Here is a 20,535-nt window from a genome sequence, read left to right as displayed (position 1 = left end):
CAAGTTGGTTTATGTTCCAGCTCTTGACCGGGAAAGCCCCAAGATTCTACTCTAGACCATTCACGCAAGCAGCGTAAATAGTTACGTCAAGGATGCCCGTGCCGTGATTTTTTTTTTTTTTTTTTTTTTTTTTTTTTTTTTTTTTTTTTTTTTGGAATACGAGGCTCTCTCATTACGCGTGTACAGTAGACAGCGAGCAACCACAGCCGGGGCCCCCCCCGGTCCAAAATGAACCCATCAAAAACCACAGCCGCGGACGTGTCAAATCCGTAATCATAACCTCGCAAAATCGTAGTCGTAGTTAGTTGTAAGGAAGGGTATCCCAATCGTCTCTCTACGTGCTCGACCACCATTCGCCCCCCCCCCTCTCTCTCTCTTTGCCTGCCCACCGTGCTCCCGTTCCATCTAAGGTAGGTGGTCAACCTCACAGATTAAACCCCTCCTTTCCTTCTCTCGCCATAAATAACCCGAACCAAAAGCTCTGATGTCGTATGTATATGTACGTCGAAGAAAAAGACCGAACCGCATTCTTGATCCGTTGTCCTTCCTTCTTTCCGTTTGGGGAAAAAAATAATAATAAAAAAGAAAAAGAAAACAAGGATAAACCGTCTCTGCAACGGCTGACCGAATGAATGTCAAAAGAAAAGAAAACAGTTGTACGATACCAGCCTGCCTAACGCGTAGATAATGCTCCAAATCCCCATAATATGCGGTCCGCTCGTGCTGTCTCGGCTCACTCGCTTGGTTTGTCCCCCTTTCACCAACCCGCTTCTGGCACTTGATTTCCTCCCTCAATAGAGGAGGCCGTAAGCAAACGACCGCCCGAGGCAGGAAGAAGGGAGTCAGACTTAGCAGGGTCGAACCAGTCACGGGGGTGGTGGGCTGGCCGGGAGACCAAGCAGTACAGGCGACGGCCGTGATTCTATGGCAGACCCGCCTTCCTCTTCTTTCCCCCTCCTCTTCCCTCTATAAACTCATGGTCAACCACTCCCACTCCTGTGGCGCAGGCCGCTGGCTTCCTGGCCCGGCCAATGGCCTCTGCATGCCGTTGCTGCCGCCGCTACTGCCAAAGCCACCCAAACTAAAGCTGCTAGCACTGGGCTGCAACGAAGCCAGCCCCGCGCTCGAACCCAGGCTCGGCTTCGACAGGCCGGCCGACGATGTTGCCGCGCCCTCGTTGGATCCCGTAGAGCTCTCCGGGCTGTCGATGTCCATGCTGTTCAGCGACGGCTGCTCTGCCGCTGTGACGCTCTTGCTGTGGCGGCGTTGGCGTTTCGACGAAGACAACGAGGAAGAGGAGATGGCTGTGGTGCGCGGTATGGAGGCGGCGCCCGGGCCGGGAAGGTTCTTCGCCGGGGCCGCGGCGATCGGAACGACACCCTTGCCGCCAACGGCAACGTTGGTAGAGGAGGTGGCATTGCCGTGGTAGCCGGTTGGCGTGTTTCCATTCCCGGTCGACGCGGCGCCGTTCGCGGAACTTTCGCTGTCGTTGGCGCTACCGGTCCGGTTCGAGGCTGCCGGCGGGGTGCTCGCCTGAGCTGGGGGAGGGTTGGCGCTGGAGGAGACGGATAAAGTCGAGCCCCTCTTGCTTATCCCCCCAGAAGAGCCGACGTTCTTCCTCGACCGGGTGCCGCCGCCGCCGACAGGAAGACTCGAACCGGAGCCGCGGTTCCGCTTCTTGATGACGTCCGTCTTCAAGCTCAGCGGGCGAACCACACCATGCAGCTTGAGGAAAAGACCGCAAGCGTTGCAGAGGGGTTGGCCTTCGGGATTGCGGCGCCAGAGCGGCGTTGTCTGGGTGAAGCAGTTGGTACATGTTGTGGGGGTGTTAGTGTTGGAGGAACTGTTGTTGTTGTTATTGTTATTGTTATTGTTGTTGTTGTTGCTGGCGTTGGAGTTGGGGTTCGTGCTGCCGCTGCTGCCGCCGCCGCCGCCGCTGCTGCTGCTCTCGTTCTGACTGCTTCCCGCGGCGGCTTGGAGGTTGGTTGTGGAACCCTGCCTCGAAGCCGGAGGAGGCGAGGACGGGCGGCTTGTAGAGACAGAGGAGAAGGCCGAGTTCTGGTTGGCCTCGGCTGGCGGCGAGTTCGGGGTCGACTGTGCCAACCTGTCGAACGGATTGCCCTTGCTTGTCAACCTCGGGGTCGATGCTGTCCGCGGTACCTTCCCGACGCGACCGTTCGTTGTACGGAAAGGCTGCGACTGCGACCTGTTCAGACTTCCGCCCTCCCAATCCCCCTTCGAGTCGACGTAGTCGGTCGTGGTGCCGCCTATTGTCACCTGTTTCCGAGTAGGCCCGGCCGGATACCTGGCCGCCTGCATGCTGAAGTTGCCCGGGAGGGATGGATCCCACTGCAGTGACGAACTGTCAAACGCACCGTCATCCATACTGCTTCCTTGGGGCGAGAGGTCCTGCGAGATTGGCAGATTGCGGTCGGCAAAGGCGCCGCCGTCCTCGTCGTCCGAATCGGCTCCGAAGGAGAACATGCTCTCTTGGCCCAGCCCGACGGCGGGGGAACGAGCAGGGAGCTCTTGCTGGAACACCCGCGTCGGGTCGACATGGCTGAAAGAGCTCGGCGCGGTAAAAGCCGAGGACGTCTCGGGGCCGGTCGATGCGGCCGGGAACATCAGGCTCCCATTCGCGCCGTAGGGGAATTGTTGGCCTAGCGGGTTGGCCATGGCGGCAGGGCCATTCCTATACGGATGTTGGCGCATCTGCCGCACATCCATGGAGCCAAAGTAGAAGCCATCGGCCTCGCCCAGGGGATGCGGGGTGGAAACGGCGGACTGATAGGCCGAGCCGGGAGGGGAATAGAAGTCGGCCCCTAGGGAGCCCGAAGGCATCGAGGAGCTATTATAGAGGCTGGCGAACGGGTCATTTGCCGCCATGGGCGAGGTGGCCGGCGAGAAGGAGAAGTTCTGCTGGAAGGGCCCGGCAGAGCTGATGCTCAGGTCGTTCCCCAAGCGGAAGGTGTCGAGCGGGAAGGGAACCCCCATCTGATTGGGCGGTTGGCTGGCGGCGGCGGGATGTTGTAAGTGGTCGAGTGAGTATTCCTGGAGGTCAGCGTCGGCATCGAGTCCACTTGTCGACAGGCCGCTGTTGACGGCGGGTACGTGGGGGGAGAAATTGGCCGGTCGTTTGCGGGTCTAGAGAGAGAGGCAATGGATCATCAGACCGCCGTCACAAAAAAAAGCAGGAAGGCATCTCGTGTCATCGAAAATACAAGACGGCTTCAAGGGGCGCCCGATGAATTGACTCCAAAGACGACCCGTACGCAGCAGCAAAAAGACGAGAGAACTTACACGTTGGCCGGTCTCGTCAATGCTAGTTTTGCGCGGGTGCCGAGGCAGATAGCCAAATTCGTCCCGAGGCCTCTGGTGGGCGGCAACGGGCACCGACTGGGGTGCGAGATGCTGAGACGACGACGATGACGATGACGACGACGACGGCTCCTTGCGGTTCTTGATGGGAATGGCCGTCGCCGTGGTGTGAGCCGATCTCTCCTCCGCCTGGCGCATCGTCTCTGGGGTCGGCGTCAAGGCGAGGCTGGCCAGGGTTCCGACGTTGTCGTTGTGAATGAAATCGTCCAGGTTCATCGGGTCCAACTGTGGCGGGGCATGTTCCGACGACTTGCGCAATTGCGCAATCCCACTGGGGGTATTTGCTGATGAGCTGGATGCACGACTTGTTCTTTGTTTGCCCACAGGAGTCAGCAAGCATTCTTCTTTTTCTACCCGGCTCTCTCCCAAGCTTTCTTTCTCTCTTTTTTTTTTCTTTCTTTTTTGCTTTCTTTCTCCCAGTCCTCCAACCGGCGAAGTACCACACAATCCGCGGGACACCAAGACGGGAAAGAAAGAAAGAGAAAAAAAAAACACCTACTTTGTCGTGTTGGCTGCCTTCGTCTTCTGTAACTTGAGATGCATCATCCGCCACGTCAGGTTTTCCATGCGCTCCTGGGCGGGCAGGAGCTGTTTTGTCTTTGCGTAAAACTTCCAGATCTGGGTGGCCAGCGGGTCTTCCCTCTGCATCTCCTCCAGGCTCTGGGCCTCTCGCCGGGCACTCTGCTGGAACGGCGGGAAGGCGGAGACGCGCAGCAGGTCAAGGTGGGCGGCGCCGCCACTCTGAGCCAGGCCTAGGTTCAGGCGGCCATCGAGCAGGCCGGGACGCAATCCGTCGGCGCCCGCCGTCGCCGTCGTGGTCCCCGCCGTCGCCGTCCTCGGGGTCGCCGTCGACGTTGATGTCGGCGGCGCCGGCTTGGTACCGGAGGCAGATTCGAGTCGGTCGGTTTTCCGCGCCCCGGTCGCGGCGTCTGCCGGCGGCCTTCGCGGAAAGCGAAAGTCGTGCTCTGTCGTGGTGGGATGCATTGGGGCCAGCGGACCAGGCGCCGCAGAGGAATCCGTCGTGGTCGCTGCCATTGCACTTCACTTCAATGGGCGAGACCTGGATCCAAAGGATGCTGAGTCTGGATGGAGGGTTAAGGGAGCAACACCCGCGGGGCGGTCGATGCGATAGACCATCGCTCGTTCGTTGGCTCCGTTACTGCCCTCGGCTCTGGGCCTTCCCCACGCCTGTGTGCAGCACAGGCCGCCCCTGCGGTGCAGTTCCCGGGTTCAGGTCCTGCCGATGGGGACTGGGCTTGTGGGCGCCCGGCGCGAATAGCCTGGGCAGAGGCGAACTGGCACTCCGGCCTTGCACAGTGTGCTCGGCCGCGCCTTTTCACTTGGTTACTGGCAAATCGGGCTTTTGACTAACAACCCCACGAAATAAATAGTGTAACGTCGCCAGAGAGGAACAAGAGGAAGAAAAAAAAGAAAGAAAAGAGTCCGAGACAACTCTAGGCGAAAGGCTTATTTTTTTCTTTTACGTTTCTCGAAGGTTTACGGATGGTAAAGGGAAAAAGCGGGTGATTGCCCTCTGGGTAATTGTTCGTGTGTTTTTTTTGGCTCCGCTCGCCCACAGCGTCTCTCTCTCTCCGGCTGAGAACGGTGGAGATTCCCGTGGCCCCTGCCTGCCGCTGCTGACATGTCGCGATGTAATGGAACGCGGCCCCGCCAAGCCTCGTGGGAAGGCCGGGAGAAGGTGGCAACCTTGGGAAAGTGGGATGTGAAGGAGGAGAGAATTGCCAAATAAGGAAGACAGAGGGCGAGACTTGCGCGACACCCCAAAGACTCGATTGCTTCGCCTGCATGACAATGTGTACGCACGTCCGCGCCGAGAGATGCTGACACATCATCATCATCATCTTCTTCTTCTTCTTCTTCTTCTTCCTCTTCATCGTCTTAAATACGTGCCGAAGAAAGGAGGATTGCATTGTTCGCATTAACTCGAAAGTGCGACCGCCAGGGAAGGGAAGCGGTCATCCCAGCTCGTCAGGTCGTTTGCAAAGCCACGCCGGCCGCCAGACGGCATGCAACCCACTAGCGCTCGGGGACAGGGACCAACAAGGGCCCGTATGCTCAGTCCATTCAGAGACCCGCAGCGATTTCCGCTTCGAGTTGCTCCGCAGTCAACGACTACACTAACGACTAGTGTCGTGTAAGTGCGTAGTGTACGGAGTGCTGTACTGTACTGTACATACCGAGTACACTACTTTACCGCTGGCCTTGCTTCCTAGGAATGCAGGTCAAAATAACAAAGCGAACTACACTAAATATCGCGGGACCGCTCTGAGATGCACCGATGGTGTCAAGCATCCGCCATTCTCTCTCTCGCGCGCGCGCGTTTCCCGAGCCCCATGACTACTCTGCCGCCGATTTCAATCAGCTATTTCAGAATTCCAGATTCAGAACGGACCGGCCTTGAATCTAGAAGCAACCTTTCCGGGATTGCAGGTGGGGGTCCCCCCCTCCCCAAAAACCCTCCTTCCCTCCCTCCCTTCCCCCCCTTGCCCGGGAGCGAAGCATCTAAAAGCTGAAGGAAACTGGTACGTCGGGCTAGGTAACTGGTACGTGAAAATGCGCCTGGATACATACATACATGACTCTCAGTGCTAGAGCAACCGCCGTGAGTTTGGAAGAAGCCAGGGCGGGATGTGGCGGTTTCTTGGCTGAAAGCACCCCGCGTCGCCGGCGGCGTTGTTGTTTGTTTGTTTGCAAGGGAATCAGTTGCAGTGCGCAGAACCGGGAGCGATCGTAAGGCACTCGAGTCGAGAGGATGCGGCGGTTAATGTTCATACCATGGCCAGTGATGGGGACCAGGTTTCGCGATCAGCGGGTTTCGAAGCAGGATGTGCAGTTTGGTTCGCTGGGCAATCAGGAGTTCAACTCCTCGCGACTACGGAGAACGGCGGCCTGTCAGGGAAAACTCATACTGGCACTCTCATCTAGGATATTGTATGTAGGAGGCCTCTTCCTGCAATGCTTCTCGAGATGCCGGTTCAACGCAGCCAGCGGCGCGGGGTGCGGCCGGGTAGGGTACCAGGCTCGAGACCAGTCGAGCGCTCACGTCACTTGTCTAGACCGGCCTCGAGGTCCGCACCGCTCCATCAATCATGGCGGGATCATGGCCGTTGCCCCAAACTCATCAGAAACCGACACGGGTAATGTGGACGTACTAAAGAGCAACAGAATACGCCATCCCCCGTGGGTTGCGACAGAGATCTCGCCAACAAGATCGAGGCTGGCAACTTTCGCACCACCCATTCGTTCAGCCGACCTCGACCTGGTCTTCCCCCCACGCAGTTCCTGAAAGCGACAGTGCCGGCAAGACATAGACCGAGCTCCCCGCCCGCGGTTGAGAATAGCCCGTCGGCAATTCTCCTCGTGGTTTCACAACGTCTTCGTGTGTTGGAAGCCACCAAAAAGGGGAGGGTTGGGAATGGAGCAGTTATCCCACCTTTTGTTCGAAGACACGCGGATACCGGACCCAAGAGACGCGTTCTCGATTCCTCGGACGCGGACTGCCCCGTGCATACATAGGTATCTTAAGGTAGGTAGTTACAGCGATCCGGTCCCCAGCTTTGCTTGCTCGAAGTCGTCGAGGAGGGTCCACGGGAGTACCTGTGCAGGTACCGACCCGTACTGAGTACTCGCATCAACGGTAATCGATCCGTAGTGTACATCCATACATACCAGGCACGGCGGGCCAAGCTTGGGAGCCTTTAAAGCGCTTGCATGGGGACCCCCACTCGAAAAACCAAGCTGGGAAACAGCCCTCCAGCCTCGGACCTCGAGACCCCAAAGCCTTTGCCGCATCTAACCTTCAGTTTCCAGAGAGGCCAAGAGTGGGAGCTCGAAACATGCCACCGTCCCAATTAGCCTCGATGCGTTTGTCTACGTGAAGCAGTGCGCGAGCACCGAGATGCAATAGCGGACATCGTACTCGAGTATACTAACACTACTACTACCTTGAGTTAGCGCGGGTGGGTAACAGGTATTGATGTATTCTACATTACGCTAGCGGAAAGTAGTTAAAGCACTACTGGGTGTATAGAGTAGGGATCCGTAGCTACTTCGTACACTACGCTACGAAGTAGTGTACACTACTCCGTAATGTAGTCCCTAATAAATACCCTACACTATAACTGGGTAGTGCACGCCCCCGGGCCCACCGAGATCCTCAGCCCCGAGGGCCACCCCATGGTTGCATCCAGCAACGGTCGCTTTCCCATCTTCATCAGCATCAAAAAAGAAAGGCGTGGGTCTGGGTCTGTTTGGCTGGGCGAGACTTGATAACAACTCTTTGGTTATTACCCCCGACACGGCTACACATACTCATACTTGGTGTACATGGGGTCCAGTACGTTGGGAGAAAAATTTGAACAACGCGGCGGTCGCCGTCACAGCCATGACACAGTCGGGCGAGTTTCACGTTTGTCTCCAGACACTCCCTCCCTCACCTTGGAATGGCAATTTAGCCTCTGCGAAAACCGGCCGTTCGGCAGGAACCGGAACAAGCAAGCTTCGCTTGCAGCCCGCCGGATGCTCGCTCCCGACATGGTGCGGTTGCCGTCTCTCCACTAGTGTAGTGTAAAGGATCCTTCCCAATCTTCGCCCGTACCGGAATCGGCCCGCATAGACGGCTCTTTCGAGTCGTTGCTTCGTGCGTTCCGGGCCCCTCGTTGTCGGTCTGCGAGGCTGTCGTTCATCCGATTTCGCTGGGGTTTCCCGCTCTTCGCAGCAGGCGTAATGCACTACACTAGTTAGTCCTCCTCCCCTCTGCTTCTCCAGTTGCGCCTTATCAATGGACCCGATGTGTGGTCTTTTGCGAAACAAGACAGGGGTTCCGTGGGTCCACGCTTAGTTACAACTACACATCCCTCGCCGAGCCTGGTCCCCGCTGCCCTTTCACATGCCTTACACAGCGATGCTCGACTCGGCGATAAGCTGAGCATCCGACAGCATCCACCAAAATTCCATCATCAATCATATCATATTAATGATGCCTCAAAAAAGGGAACACAAACATATCGCTCTTTTCAACATGGCGGTGACAAGATCTGCCTGCTGGCTTCCCCGCTTTGATCGAGTATATACATCCGTACAGTACTTGCCAACCTCGGTCCGCCCCATCGGACGGATCCCGGGGGGCGATCTCGATACCTCCTTCGGCTTGTGCTCCGTCGTTGGCACGCGACACATTGCGTGAGAGATCTTTGTCCACGGGTCCTCCCCGGCCGCGGCCGCTGCCGCTGCTGCTGTGGGGTTTGCGTGGTTGCATGTGTGTACAAGTACGGAGGAGTAGTGTACTGTGTTAACTTGGCTTCTGTGCTGGAGTCGAGTTGAGCAGAAAGCAACCAGATGCTGTTTCACCGGAGAGCGCCCAATCAGGGGTCCAAGTGTGCGAGCCCTGTGGGGGTTGACCGCATCCGCCGTGGGTGCCGGGCAGGTGCGTGGGGGGCGATTGGGTGATTGCCCGACACATTGATATGAAATCGATTGTTTGGACTGATGACTGTCAATAACAAGCCGTTCCGCTCTGCAAAACCCTAACCCTGTCCATCACCTCGGGAGTTCCGCGAGGAGAGTCGAGAAGGGGAAGAGGTGGGTGGGGAACGCGGGGATAGAAGGGGGAGAAGGAAATGAGGGGTGGTCTCGACAAGCCAAAAAGAAAAATAAAAAATAAAAATAAATAAAAAAAAGAAGAAGATTGCAATGTTCTCAATGCTCGCTATACGTCTGGGTGCAAAGGGCGTGGGAAGGAGATTGGGGCAACGCCCTTACTATATACATCTCGCTCGACAGAGCGACTCCCCTGCTCCCTGAGGCTGATATGGCTCTGCCGTTGTCCATTCAGAGTCTGGGGATACGGTGAGGTCTGATTCGCAATCTCTTGCACGGGTGAGCACATGGGTTGCGGATATGGGCGAGCGCACGGGTGAGCATCTTTTGGAGTTCTCCGTGGGCATGCTTGCCCCAACTGCGCGCGACATTATCCGTACATAACTAGAAGGAGCCTTCCGAGCAACACAGGTACATACATGACCATGTGTGTATGTATGTACATACGTACTTCGTACGGCACATCTGATTATCTGCCTTCGCTCATTATTATACAACTGAGGCTCGAGGATCCTCCCCGTTCGTGCAGTCCCCCGTTGGACCCCTATATATACTTAACTAACCCCATGGGGCACCAAAAATATGGCCTTGGCGGACCGAAACGCATTCCTCCAGACAGAGATTCAGCACCCCGTTCGTTCTTGCTACGTTCCAGGGCCTCGTCGCTGTTCTCGCTTGTCTGGCTTTTCCTCCGGCACTAGCACTTGCACGATAACCGCAGCCCACTCATTCCTCTTTCTCTACTGCATGGGACTTCTTGGTGAGTCCATCGAGTTACGTATTTACCCCAAACGCCTCGGAGCGAGCCCAAGTCTTTCCCTTCGGAGAGTGGTTCAAGCTGGCATGCCATTACCGTCTCCCGTATTGGCCGTCTTTATGGACGACCTCGTCCAAGGGACGGAGTACCGAGTACGCCTACTGCCTAGTGGCACCGGCAACAGATGGAATTGGTCGTCGAGCGTGACTTTTTTTTTTAATCTCTTCTCTTTAATCTTATATCTTATTCCCCACTAGTTTCCTCCTGTGAGCTACAAACCAGCAACAGCAGTCAGCCAGAGATTCCAAGGGCTGCTCGACGGCGGCGTTGATCTGCGTGTTATGGCATGGTTGAGGGCAAGAAAAAAATAAAAAGGAAGTTGCTATATGCTATCATAGAATCGTCTTATACCGGGACATCAGGGTTCTTTGCAAAGGACTGAGAAAACATTCCTCCACATCAACCTCGGGTCAGGGGTGCACCGCTCCATCCAGAATGGCCCCCTCTCTCTCTTGCCAGGACCATCGAGTAACATCTCCTCATAAGAGACATCGCCTCGAGAACCGAGGAAACAAACAACGAGCAAATGCCTCCCCCCCCCCCTTACAAAAAAAAATCACAACGGGCTGGCCCCACGCCAGCCTTTTAAAGCAGGGCAGCCACAGCAATGACGCCGCCCAGAACGGCCCCGGCAACCTTGACCCCGAGAGCGCCATCCCTAGCCAAGGCAGCGGCCGCGTCCGGAACCGAGCCACCGCCGCTGCCGCCGGTAGCACTGGCGCTGTTGCCCGCGGTGCCGGTGCCGGTCGTCTCGGCCGCGCCGACAACGCTGGTGCTCGTCACGTCTCCGCTGACGGCCAGGGCGACCAGGCCCGGGCCGACGCTGGTGGACAGCGAGGTGGCGCCGCCCGAGCTGGTGACCCTGACGACGCGCGTGATGGTCTGCGTGACGGTGGTCACCCGCCAGCCGCTGCCCCAGGGGCCCCAGGGCGAGCCGGCCGCGCCGCCGATGCCGTAACCCCACGGCCCGCCCGCCCACACGTTTCCGTCCCACTCGCAGCCCGTGACGGTGTAGACGCCGCCGGTCCAGGTGCGCGTGAACTGCGACCAGCGCGAGCGGAAGCGGTCCAGGTCGTCCCAGTCGTCGTCGTCATCATGGTCGTTCCAGTCGAGGTCGTCCCAGTCGAGGCCGTCCCAGTCGTGATCATCATCAAAGTCGGGCCATCTGCCGGTGAATGCTAAAAGGAGGTGGGGAAGGGGTCGAAGTTAGCTTGCCCGAATGAGGCGAGGAGGTTGGATGGTGGTGGTGGTGGTGATGGTGGAACGGGCAAAGAGTGGGATTACCTGGCGCTGTGATGGTGTACACGCCCGTGGAGCCGGCAGAGCTACACGATGACCACCTGGAGCACAGTGACGCGGACAGCGAGCTGTACGAGGTCACGGCTGTCGGGGTGGCCGAGCAGGCCGTCCTGAGGCAGTTGGATACGGAGGCTCCCTGGTTTGCGGAGCAGTAACTGGTGGGAGCCGGCCAGGCGATGGCGGAGGACCACCACGAGTTGAAGCAGTCATACTAGGGGCAACCGATTAGGATGTCCGTCCGGTCCTACAGATGAAGTTGGTGGGATGGGGGAGGACGAACAGCACACTCTGGAGCACCTTCCCACCAGGCTTCGGCCTGAGCAAGTGCCGCGTGGCCGAGGAGTACGAATACGGCGATGTTCTTCATGGCGGAATGGGGATCAGCGACGTGTCTGAGAGAGGTAGTGATTGAGGGCAAAAAAAAAAAAAAAAAAAAAAAAGGCAAGGGAGTTAAGCGCCGTAATATAACATCGAGGACGGCATGCGTGGTGACGCACGCTGACCCAAAAAAAGGGCTGAGAGGACTGATTCAGATGCCTGTTCTCGGGCCGTCGGTCGTCGACGGGCGAGCGCCTGTCAAAGGCGGTGTCCAAGCCCTATCACGAGGTGCTATTGGTACTCCAACAGCAAGAGAGACGCTTGTCCCTACAAACGGCACACACGGAACCACACAGTAAGGCATATCGAAAGCTAGCTGTATGCACTCAGCCCACGGGAAGTTTTCCGGGTTATCGCAGTGCCAGCTAGTCGATCTCGAGCGGGCGAGACCAGACAGAGAGGGCACTGCCCCTGCTGCTGCCGCGCGGCCTGCCGTCATGTAAAGAGCCTCTCGTGTCAAACATCTGGAAATGAAATGCCACCGGGACGTGGACGTTGCGGTGACACGGCAGGAGCAGCGTGTTCGCCATGAGACAGCCGCGAAAGCCATGCCCCAGTGAGTGCGCGGTCCCACGAACTCCGCGATCACAGCGGCCCGGTGGTGGCGCGGAGACTTGGCAAATGCGCTAGCGAAGGTGCGGCATCCGGACCGTGGGCCGCCCCCGCTTCTTCATCTGGCGATCTGCGGTCCGGGGCCGAAGGCGAGCGGAAGCGTGGCTGAGAAGGAATGCCGATATCCTGGATCCATGTCGCTATGTTGTAATGCCCAGGCATGGTGGTAGGTACCCTGGGTCAGGTAGGTAAGGCATGTAGGAGGCATGTCCACGTGGGACAAGTAATCCTGCAGGTCAACGAGAGGTAAGCTGAGTCTCCTGGTTGCTGGCGCTGGGGTCTCTTGATTGTCAAAATAGTTCGGGTGTGGTGCCGTGGGGAATATCCGATGAACCAACCGCAGTCTTTCCTCCAGGAGTTCTGGTCTCGGCCCGAATTTAGCTCGAGCAGTTAGTCGTCAGATCGCAATTCGAAAATCTGGCTTTTCTTTTTTCTTCGATACTGGATTTAATTGCTTGCCTCCTCCATTGTATTTCAAAGGGTAGAGCAGAGCGTGGCGGATGTAAGATGACGAATCGAAAGGATTCCTCTCAAAAGAGTCGGCTCATGGCTGGAGAGAGAGTAACTGTAAGGAGAAGGGGGGGCGCCCCACTTGGTACTTGCTAGAGTAAGATCTCTCGGTGCCGGGGAAGGCAACTGCCGAGTGATTAGATCCTGTCACAACATTGGATGGTTCCATCGGCGAGCACTACCCGAGCCAAATGCCGCTTCAGCTTGGCCGTCGTCAGCCGCTCCTACTACGTAGTAGAGTTCTTTCTGTAGTGTAGTGCAACCTAGGTCCTTGACTTTGCTGCCCATTTCAGACCTGGATGACGACGCTCAGTGTGCTCTCCGTGGTGTAGATCGCGTACACGACAGAGTCCTGTATGTACGAATTCATGCAATGACATCCGGTTCCGCCGCTTCGCAATGTCTCACAACGCGGCCAGCAAACGGGCAACCATCCGGAGCATTCTGTCTGAGCTGACGCGTCAGCGCTTCGTTTTGCCAAGGAGAATGATGATAATCTAGTACAATTTCTCTATCACATTCACACAGTAATATTCACACGCCGACGATCGGCATGGCCCGGCCAATCAAACACCCGAGCGATGCCCATCTAGTGTAGTCATCTATTTCCCGACTTCCCACCAGAAACCCCAGGACGCGCAGAACAAAAAAAAAAATGCTGAAAAATGTGTCGTGTACCGTCGACGGTCTCTATATCGTCCGCGGTCGAGACGTCCACGGTCGAGACGTCGGCGGAAAGGAAAAACAACGAGAATAAAAATAAGAAAAAAGAAAAGTGAGTCAAGCAAGGAACCAGCCACACAGCCCTCCAGCCCTCGCCAAACAGAAAAAAAAGGAAAAAAAAAACCGACTGGTGACACGTGCCCAACTACGCCATCAGATGTACTTTCTTGCCGTCATACCGACCATAACGCCGTAACAAATGCCCCGGCATGCGGCTCTCGTGCTCTCTCTCCAGCGATCTGCTGGGGCTGCGCTAAGAAACCCTGCAAAGAAAAAGTAAGTTCGGCCTGGAGCCGGCGCGGTTGGCACTAACTTAGAGCATGGTGCCAAAGTCGTCGTCGTCGTCGTCGAAGGGGATCGGTTTGCGCGGGGTCCCTTCGTCGGTCGCCGGCTTGCGGTGGCGGAAGGTAAACCCGACAAACAGGCTCTTCCTCATCTCGTCCTCGCGGTCCGCCATGGTCTCGAGCGCCTGCTGCTTCTCGTGCACTTCCTTGTACTTGGCCATGTCGGCCTCGTTGCTGAAGTCGTCAAAGTAGCCCGCGTCCGTCTCCGAGTCCAGTTCGGGCACGAACGGGGGCTTGGTCTCGCGCAGCACGGCCCAGTCCACCTCGGCAAAGTACTGGTGCGCATAGATGTCCTTGATGTTGGAAAACCTCCTGGACCTCGAGTTGATGCAGCTGCAATTCGTCGTCAAGTCAGCCCTCTCGTCTCTCTCTCTCTCTCGTCTTCGCCCCACCTCCGGCAGTTACCTCGGCCGCGGACTTACGTCGTGATAAAGTTCCATGTCCGGTTGCTCAGGAAGTAGTTCGGGTCTTCCCACACCGGCCGCTTTAGGACCTCCTTCCAGTGATTCAGGTTCCGCCACGTCTCGTCGGCGGTCGCTCCCGCGAAGGGAGGGAAGCCCGTGAGGGCCTCAAAGAGCATGCATCCCAGGCTCCAGTAGTCGACCGTGAAGTCGTACTGCTCGCCCCTCAGCACCTCGGGCGCCATGTAGTCCGGCGAGCCAACGATCGACTTGGCGTAGTTCACGTCCCGCTCCCTCATGGTGCGGTAGCCCTCCCGACGCTCGGCAACCGTACGCTGGTCCATCGGTTTGCCAAACGGGACCGGCGCCTCGGACGCTTTTTCCAGGCGGATCCTCATCGACTCGATCTTGGCGGGAGCCAAGAATCCGGCCGCCAGGCCGAAATCGGTGAGCTTGACGTGGCCGGTCGAGTCGACCAGAAAGTTCTCGGGCTTGAGGTCGCGGTGGATATAGCCCAGCTGGTGCAGGGCGTCGACGGCGCAAAACATCTCGGCGATGTAGAAGCGCGCGTGCCGGTTCGACAGCACGCCCGTGTTGTTGAGGAGAGTGCGGAAGTCGCCGCCGGGTACGTATTCCATGGCAAGATAGATATTCTTGTCGTCCTGGAACGAGTACAGCAGCCGGACGAGCCAGTCACTCTTGGCCGTCGTGAGGATGTCGCGCTCGGTCAGGACGTGCCGGACCTCGTCCAGCTTGAACAGCAGCTTCTTGCTCATGACCTTCAGAGCGCACACCTCCTTGGTATCCTTCTTTTGCGCGAGGAAGACCTGGCCATACCCTCCCTGGCCGACCTGCGTCAGGATCTGGAAGTCGGCGTGCCGCAGCCTCACCCGCCGCTTGCGGAGATTGGCGCGTTCTCGGCCCGTGTACTTTGCCCACATCTGATTATAAGTCTCCTCGTCTGTCGCCGGGGGTGGGGGGAATTCTTCTCTGAACGCATTGAGCCGGTTCTGCCTCTGGCTGACATAAGTCAGGAGATCAAAATAGTAGTCAAGGAAATCTGACGAAACGAAGTCAGCAGCAACCCTGGGGATGGGAGCGGCCCGAACTCCCGCGGACGAGTGCTTACAGAGCTGGGTGACGTTGACCAGGCGCTTGACGGTGGGCTTCTGAAGGAGCTCGCGCTCCTCAGGAGTCAGGCCCCTGGTGGTGTTGAATCGCCGTACCGTCGGAGACGGCCGTTCTCTCGGCTGATACAATTCTTGGCGCGAAAGGGCGGCATGGCTTGGTTGGTATGTCGGCTCGGTGAAGGGGTCTCTCGGGAGGTTTGGGGGGGTGTTTTCCTGTCCTTGTTTTCTCAGAGGACTGCCCGTTCGGGGAGCGCCCTTGCGGACGATGCTGTCGTCGACACTCGGCGAACCCTCTTCCAGATACTGTAGGTTACTCTTGCCGGGAGACAGCGGCGCGACCACGCTCTGGGGACGGGTGAGCTTCACCGGGGTGTCGAACGCGCTCGGCGGGTTGATCTTCATGCCCTGCAGCGCGGCAGGGAGCTCATTGGCGCCGGGAGGAACCGTCTTCTTGCTGGGGCTGCCCTGTGGAGTGCTGGCAGGGGTGATGAAGTTGTGCCGGGTCGGCGTGGAGGGGCGCGCGTCGGTCCTGTCCTGCTTCGCGCCGGGGAACAGGTTTGTCACGAAGCTCGCCATGGTGTGTGGCTGAGCGATCTGCAAAGGTACCTCTCTGTATTGACACAAACAAAAGTGATACGGCGTCTTTGCAGCTCTCAAGTCGTGCCTCTTTGACCCGTCGCGACCTCTCGGCAAAAAGGAAGGTCGGAGCTGCACCCAACGACGTGATAAAATGCGATGAGATGATGCAAAGGCGGGTTCGGATCACCTGCACATAAACAAGGCGTGCCAAATGATGGAGACAAGCTTAAATTATTATGGCGCCAAAACTCGCGCCGCGCCAGCGAGGTCGTCCTGCCCGATTCAGTGATAATGGAGGTGGATTGATTGGGCAGGGAGCGGGGGCGGGGTAGTTACTCCGTACCAGGGCGTCAATACGCAAGGTTGGAACAGCAACCCAGCTGAGGTGTGGGGAACCTCCGGCGCCTGAAACGCGGAAACTCAGCCCAGTCGTGGGCCCGGAACGCGGTGCGCCCAGGGTGGAGTTCCTGGGAACCAGGCATTTCGTGCAGGCTTGGCGTCAGCTGACAGCCGGTCTCGACTTGCCAGGAGCTTGTTCCCATCATTTGCCGGGAGCTCTCGCCGAGTTCAGGTTTGGACCAAAAAAAACGTCAACATCTGATAGGAGCGCATAAAAGCACTTCGACAACCCGTGGTCGCCCGAAATGCCAAAAGAACGTAACTACAATCCCGTGCAGGCTCAGCGCAAGGCTGAGAAGGCCAGAGCGATTAAGAAAGGTACCCGTCGCGTCGGCAAACCGTGCCCGCGTTCTGATGTTCCGGGCGCCAATATCCCATTATTCCCATGTACTGAAATCAAACTAACTCATCGGCTCGCATATAGGCAAGCTAGAGCAGCAAGCACGGAGGAACGAAAAGCTAGCCAAGCGCAACCCCGCCAGGATACAGCAGCAGATCGATGACCTCAAGGCAATAAAGGAGGGCGGAGGGAAGCTCACGGCCCACGAGGAGCGAGCTCTCGAGGCTCTCGAGAAAGATCTGAAGGCGGTCCTTAAGGCAAGAGAAGCGCTGGGGGATAAGGCACCGCAATTTAGCCGTGGCCCGCCGAGGCAGGGACAGAGAGGTGACGGCGTCCTGGGAAAGAGGAGGCGCGATGCTGGAGACGAATCCAGCAGCGACAGCGACGTGCCCGAGGATGTCAAGCGCATACCGATGCCGAGAGACACGCCGCCCCCCATTCCGAAGGAGATCTTGGACGAATGGTACGCCAAGCGCCGGGCGAAGAGAAACGCGGAGCGGGCGTCGGAAGCCGAACGGCAGGAGTCCGAGAAGCCCGCCGCGCCCGTCATCGAGTCCAAGACGGTGTACGAGGCCAAACCGGTCGTCAGAGATTTGCGCAAGGAAGCTGTGAGCGCCTTCATGCCGACGAGCGTCAGGATGAAGATGGAGAAGAGCAAAGGGCGGGGAGGCCTGTTAGAACCAGAAGAAGCGGATCGGCTGGAGAAAGAGGGCTACCTTCGGACCCGTGAACCGACACGACCGCAGACCGGGGAACCACAGGCCGGCCAAGATGCCGGTCCCCGCGGCGTGACGATGGAGGAGGTTGCAGACGAGCAAGGCTAGGCCGGCGGCGCCACGGGGCAATTCTGTCAAACTCGGGACTTGCAGACCCAAGGCGCACCGGGCTGGGTTCGGTAGTAAGATATTCATTCCGAGGACCCGGCCTTCTCAGCAAATGAGCACGCCGATTTTACGGCCGGCGGCGAAGGATGACCGGTCCTCCTTTGCCGGGGCAAATTATACCAAGGACGCAGTACGGCGCGTTGACGTTTGTCAGGCCCTTCTCGGGGCAAGCCGTAATTATCGGCAGTGCTTCCAGTAGAAGAGCCATGTCTGTTGCGTGCGGCAAAAACGTTACAGCGGCGAACCCCGATTGTCTCATTGCCGCTTAGGCCTGTGAGCTAGGGGACGAAGCGTTGCAGTTTACCCTGGTTTCAGATTAGCACGTTTAAGGGGCAAGGAGCGCATATCGAGGGAGGGGGCCATGCTGAGTGGTAGGATTTGCAAATAATGGAGAAATAGTTAGCCATCTGGATTCACAAAGCGACTTCTGATGGCCAAGTCACTGGACGATCCCACAACAAGGTTGCCGCGGGCTGCTCCTTGACATGCCGTACGGAGCTACGGCGTAGGGAACTCGGCGGATGATCTCACCTCAGCTCGACTGCGGCCCCAAGCGGGGCCTCTTCACAAAAACAACGTGGGTCAAGCGGCACAGCGCACCTGCACCTGGTGTTAGGGGATCATCTACGCTGAGTGCGTATGTAGCTACACTACATCACTACTGCGTACACGCACCAACAGGACCCTCCCTGTGGTTGAATATGCACAGCCTTACCAGGTTGAGGATGTGTAACAAGACAGTTTCAAGTGGATCTGCTTGCCTCCATTCCCACTCTGCTCGGCGTCGGCGCCCATTTTCAGGTTGGTTTTCCTGTTTGTTCGTTTCTCCCTCTTCGTTTATCAATGATTATATCATTGTATTTGTTTTCTTTGACTTGCTGTTTCCTTTTCCCAGCTGTCGAGCAGCACCCTGCTTCCCGCCTCCCGCCTCCCGCCTCCCGCCTCCCGCCTCCCGCCTTCTCGTCTTCTATCTCATCTGCCACACCCGTCACACCCGTCACACTCGTCACACTCGTCCCATTCCGTCACTGGCAGCTTAAATTAACGCGAGATGTCCAGGAGTAGCACCCTGTCTTGGGGGACAGGGCTTCAAAATGGCCTCAAGAAGATATGTTCCCTGGTACACATCGCCAGGCCCGGCGCGCGCGCGCGCGATCTCGTGTCAAGAGAAGGCGGCGGGGGAGATGGGTCAAAATCGCCGAGGAGTCCCGGCAGCATTGATTCCCTGCACGACAGCGCCAGCCTGTCGTCCAGCTCCATCAAGACTTCAGCGGCCGGCGAATTCGACCAAGACTCTCGAGATGGGGGCATTCGCGCCTGGCTGGTCGTCTCGGGCTGCTGGCTGGCGCTCTTTGCGGCCCTCGGTTTCATGAACATCCTGTCGACCTTCCAGGCCTATCTCGCGACGACTTGGACCGCCGATGACCTCAGCCCCGGCGCCGTCGGCGGCGCCATCTTCGCCTACGCCTTCCTCAGCTTCCTCCTGGGCCTCTACGTTGGCCCGCTCTTCGACAAGCACGGCCCGCGGTGGCTCATCCTCGGCGGCACTGTCTCCCTCGTCGCGAGCCTGCTCCTCGCCAGCGTCGTCGACGACGACGCCGCCGCCGGCGCCGGGCTCATACTCGCCGCCCTCGCCATCCTCGGCAGCCTCGGCAGCACCCTCCTCTACGTGCCGTCCGTCGCCGCCGTCGCGCGCGTCTTTAGCGCCCACCGCGGCCTCGCCATCGGGCTCGCCACGACGTCCACCTCCGCGAGCGGCCTCGTCTTCCCCCCGCTGCTCCACGCCCTCTTCGTCCGCGTCGGCTGGGCCTGGGCCGTCCGCGCCATCGCCCTGTTCTGCCTCGCCCTCACCGTCGCCGCCAACTTTCTCATCACCCGCGCTCCGGGCCTTGCCGCCGGGACGAAGAGGGAGGAAGGGGAAAGGGGGGAGGAGAAGGAGCCAAAGGAGCAGAAGGAAGGCGGGGAGAAAGCCGCCGCCGCCGCCCCCGCCGGCGGCAGCAGCAGCAGCAGAAGCAGCCCGCGCCCGCTTCGCGCGCGCATCATCTTTGGTGGTGTTGGTGGTGGTGGTGGTCGTGTCAGCGCAGCGGCGGGCTTCGCGCCGACGGTCGGGGCCGTCCTGTGCGCCCAGCTGGGGTCGTCTCTGGCGCTGAGTTACCTGCCGCGCTACGCGCTCGGCAGGGCGGGGCTCGGGCGCGCCGAGGCGTTCGAGGTCGTGGCGGTTGCCAACGGCGCCTCGGTGGCGGGGAGGGTGCTGGCCGGCTGGGCCGCGGACCGGCTGGGGCCGTTCGACGCGGGCGTCGGGTGCTGCGCGGCCGCCGCGCTGGCCTCCCTCGGGGTCTGGCTCCCCGCCGGCGGGACCAAGGGAGGGGTCATGTCCTTCGCGGCCGTGTTTGGCGTCGCCAGCGGGGGCGGCGTCAGTCTCGCGCCCGTGGTGGTTGGTCGGCTCTGTGACGCGCGCGAGTACGGGAGGTACTATGGGACATGCCATGCCGTCACCTCGTTCCTGGTGATGCTGGCCGTCCCGGTCGCCGAGCAGGTGTTTGACGGCGGGGAGGGGCGTCATCCGAGCCTGGTCGTCGTCACGGGCGTGCTCTACGTCCTCGCGGCCGTTGCCTTCGCTGCTGCGAGGGTGGTCGTGGCTGGGCGGAGGCTACGGATCATATGCTGAACGACAATGAGACGATGGAATCTATGACAAGAACACTTCCGAACCTGCCTGCATACCAAGTTCTCCAGTGTCCAACAGCGGTAAGCAACTTTGCTAGGAAAGCCGGAGCGGACTTCCTGGGAACTGGAAGGGAAGGAGAGGTCACCCTTGCGGGAAATAATGATGTCGAAACAAGCTCTCGCCACCCGCACGCCGCTGCCTAGCAACCAACCGTTGACAACTACGGAGAAGTAGGCGAGTGTGGCTTGGGAACACCGGGAGGGCACGATATCGACGGCTGCTCTGGTCAGGGACATGCCGCTGAGGAATCCATCTGCCGGTAGCCGAACGAAGCGCTGGCGATAAGGGACAGAAAAACGTGATCCGTACATACGCTACATGCTATTCCGGTGTAGACTGTATGTATTCCCGTATACAAGGAGCACAACCATTACCCTATTGGACTCCCGGCCGT

The 20,535-nt window shown here is 58.5% G+C and overlaps 5 protein-coding genes across 5 annotated transcripts; 2 read left to right on the top strand and 3 right to left on the bottom strand.

Moving 5' to 3' along the window:
• Positions 1-966: 966 nt before the first annotated feature.
• P884DRAFT_191925 (uncharacterized protein) lies at positions 967-4,413 on the bottom strand (the record flags this gene model as incomplete). The annotated part of the gene is made up of 3 exons (XM_069437632.1): positions 967-3,144; positions 3,301-3,688; positions 3,878-4,413. 3 exons carry the CDS (start codon positions 4,411-4,413, stop codon positions 967-969), a joined length of 3,102 nt encoding a protein of 1,033 aa, XP_069301032.1.
• A 5,562-nt stretch (positions 4,414-9,975) lies between these two features.
• P884DRAFT_289363 (uncharacterized protein) lies at positions 9,976-11,552 on the bottom strand. The gene is made up of 3 exons (XM_069443992.1): positions 11,394-11,552; positions 11,099-11,324; positions 9,976-10,992 (listed from the first exon to the last, which is right to left on the bottom strand). The coding sequence occupies exons 1-3, from the start codon at positions 11,478-11,480 to the stop codon at positions 10,400-10,402; spliced, it is 906 nt and encodes a 301-aa protein (XP_069301031.1). The 5' UTR covers positions 11,481-11,552; the 3' UTR covers positions 9,976-10,399.
• Positions 11,553-13,649: 2,097 nt separating this feature from the next.
• On the bottom strand, positions 13,650-15,787 carry P884DRAFT_274722 (kinase-like domain-containing protein; the record flags this gene model as incomplete). The annotated part of the gene is made up of 3 exons (XM_069442763.1): positions 13,650-14,013; positions 14,103-15,141; positions 15,211-15,787. The coding sequence occupies 3 exons, from the start codon at positions 15,785-15,787 to the stop codon at positions 13,650-13,652; spliced, it is 1,980 nt and encodes a 659-aa protein (XP_069301030.1).
• A 647-nt stretch (positions 15,788-16,434) lies between these two features.
• Positions 16,435-17,353, top strand: P884DRAFT_296569 (WW domain binding protein 11-domain-containing protein; the record flags this gene model as incomplete). Its single annotated transcript, XM_069444427.1, has 2 exons — positions 16,435-16,507; positions 16,614-17,353. 2 exons carry the CDS (start codon positions 16,435-16,437, stop codon positions 17,351-17,353), a joined length of 813 nt encoding a protein of 270 aa, XP_069301029.1.
• Positions 17,354-18,464: 1,111 nt separating this feature from the next.
• On the top strand, positions 18,465-20,081 carry P884DRAFT_266683 (major facilitator superfamily domain-containing protein; the record flags this gene model as incomplete). Its single annotated transcript, XM_069442047.1, has 1 exon — positions 18,465-20,081. The coding sequence occupies one exon, from the start codon at positions 18,465-18,467 to the stop codon at positions 20,079-20,081; it is 1,617 nt and encodes a 538-aa protein (XP_069301028.1).
• Between the last annotated feature and the right edge of the window lie 454 nt (positions 20,082-20,535).

Source organism: Thermothelomyces heterothallicus (assembly GCF_042370625.1).
Source record: "Thermothelomyces heterothallicus CBS 202.75 unplaced genomic scaffold P884_scaffold_2, whole genome shotgun sequence".
Taxonomy (NCBI): domain Eukaryota; kingdom Fungi; phylum Ascomycota; class Sordariomycetes; order Sordariales; family Chaetomiaceae; genus Thermothelomyces; species Thermothelomyces heterothallicus.
The sequence above is the reverse complement of the archived record's forward strand: the minus strand, read 5'-3'. Positions and strand labels throughout refer to the sequence as shown.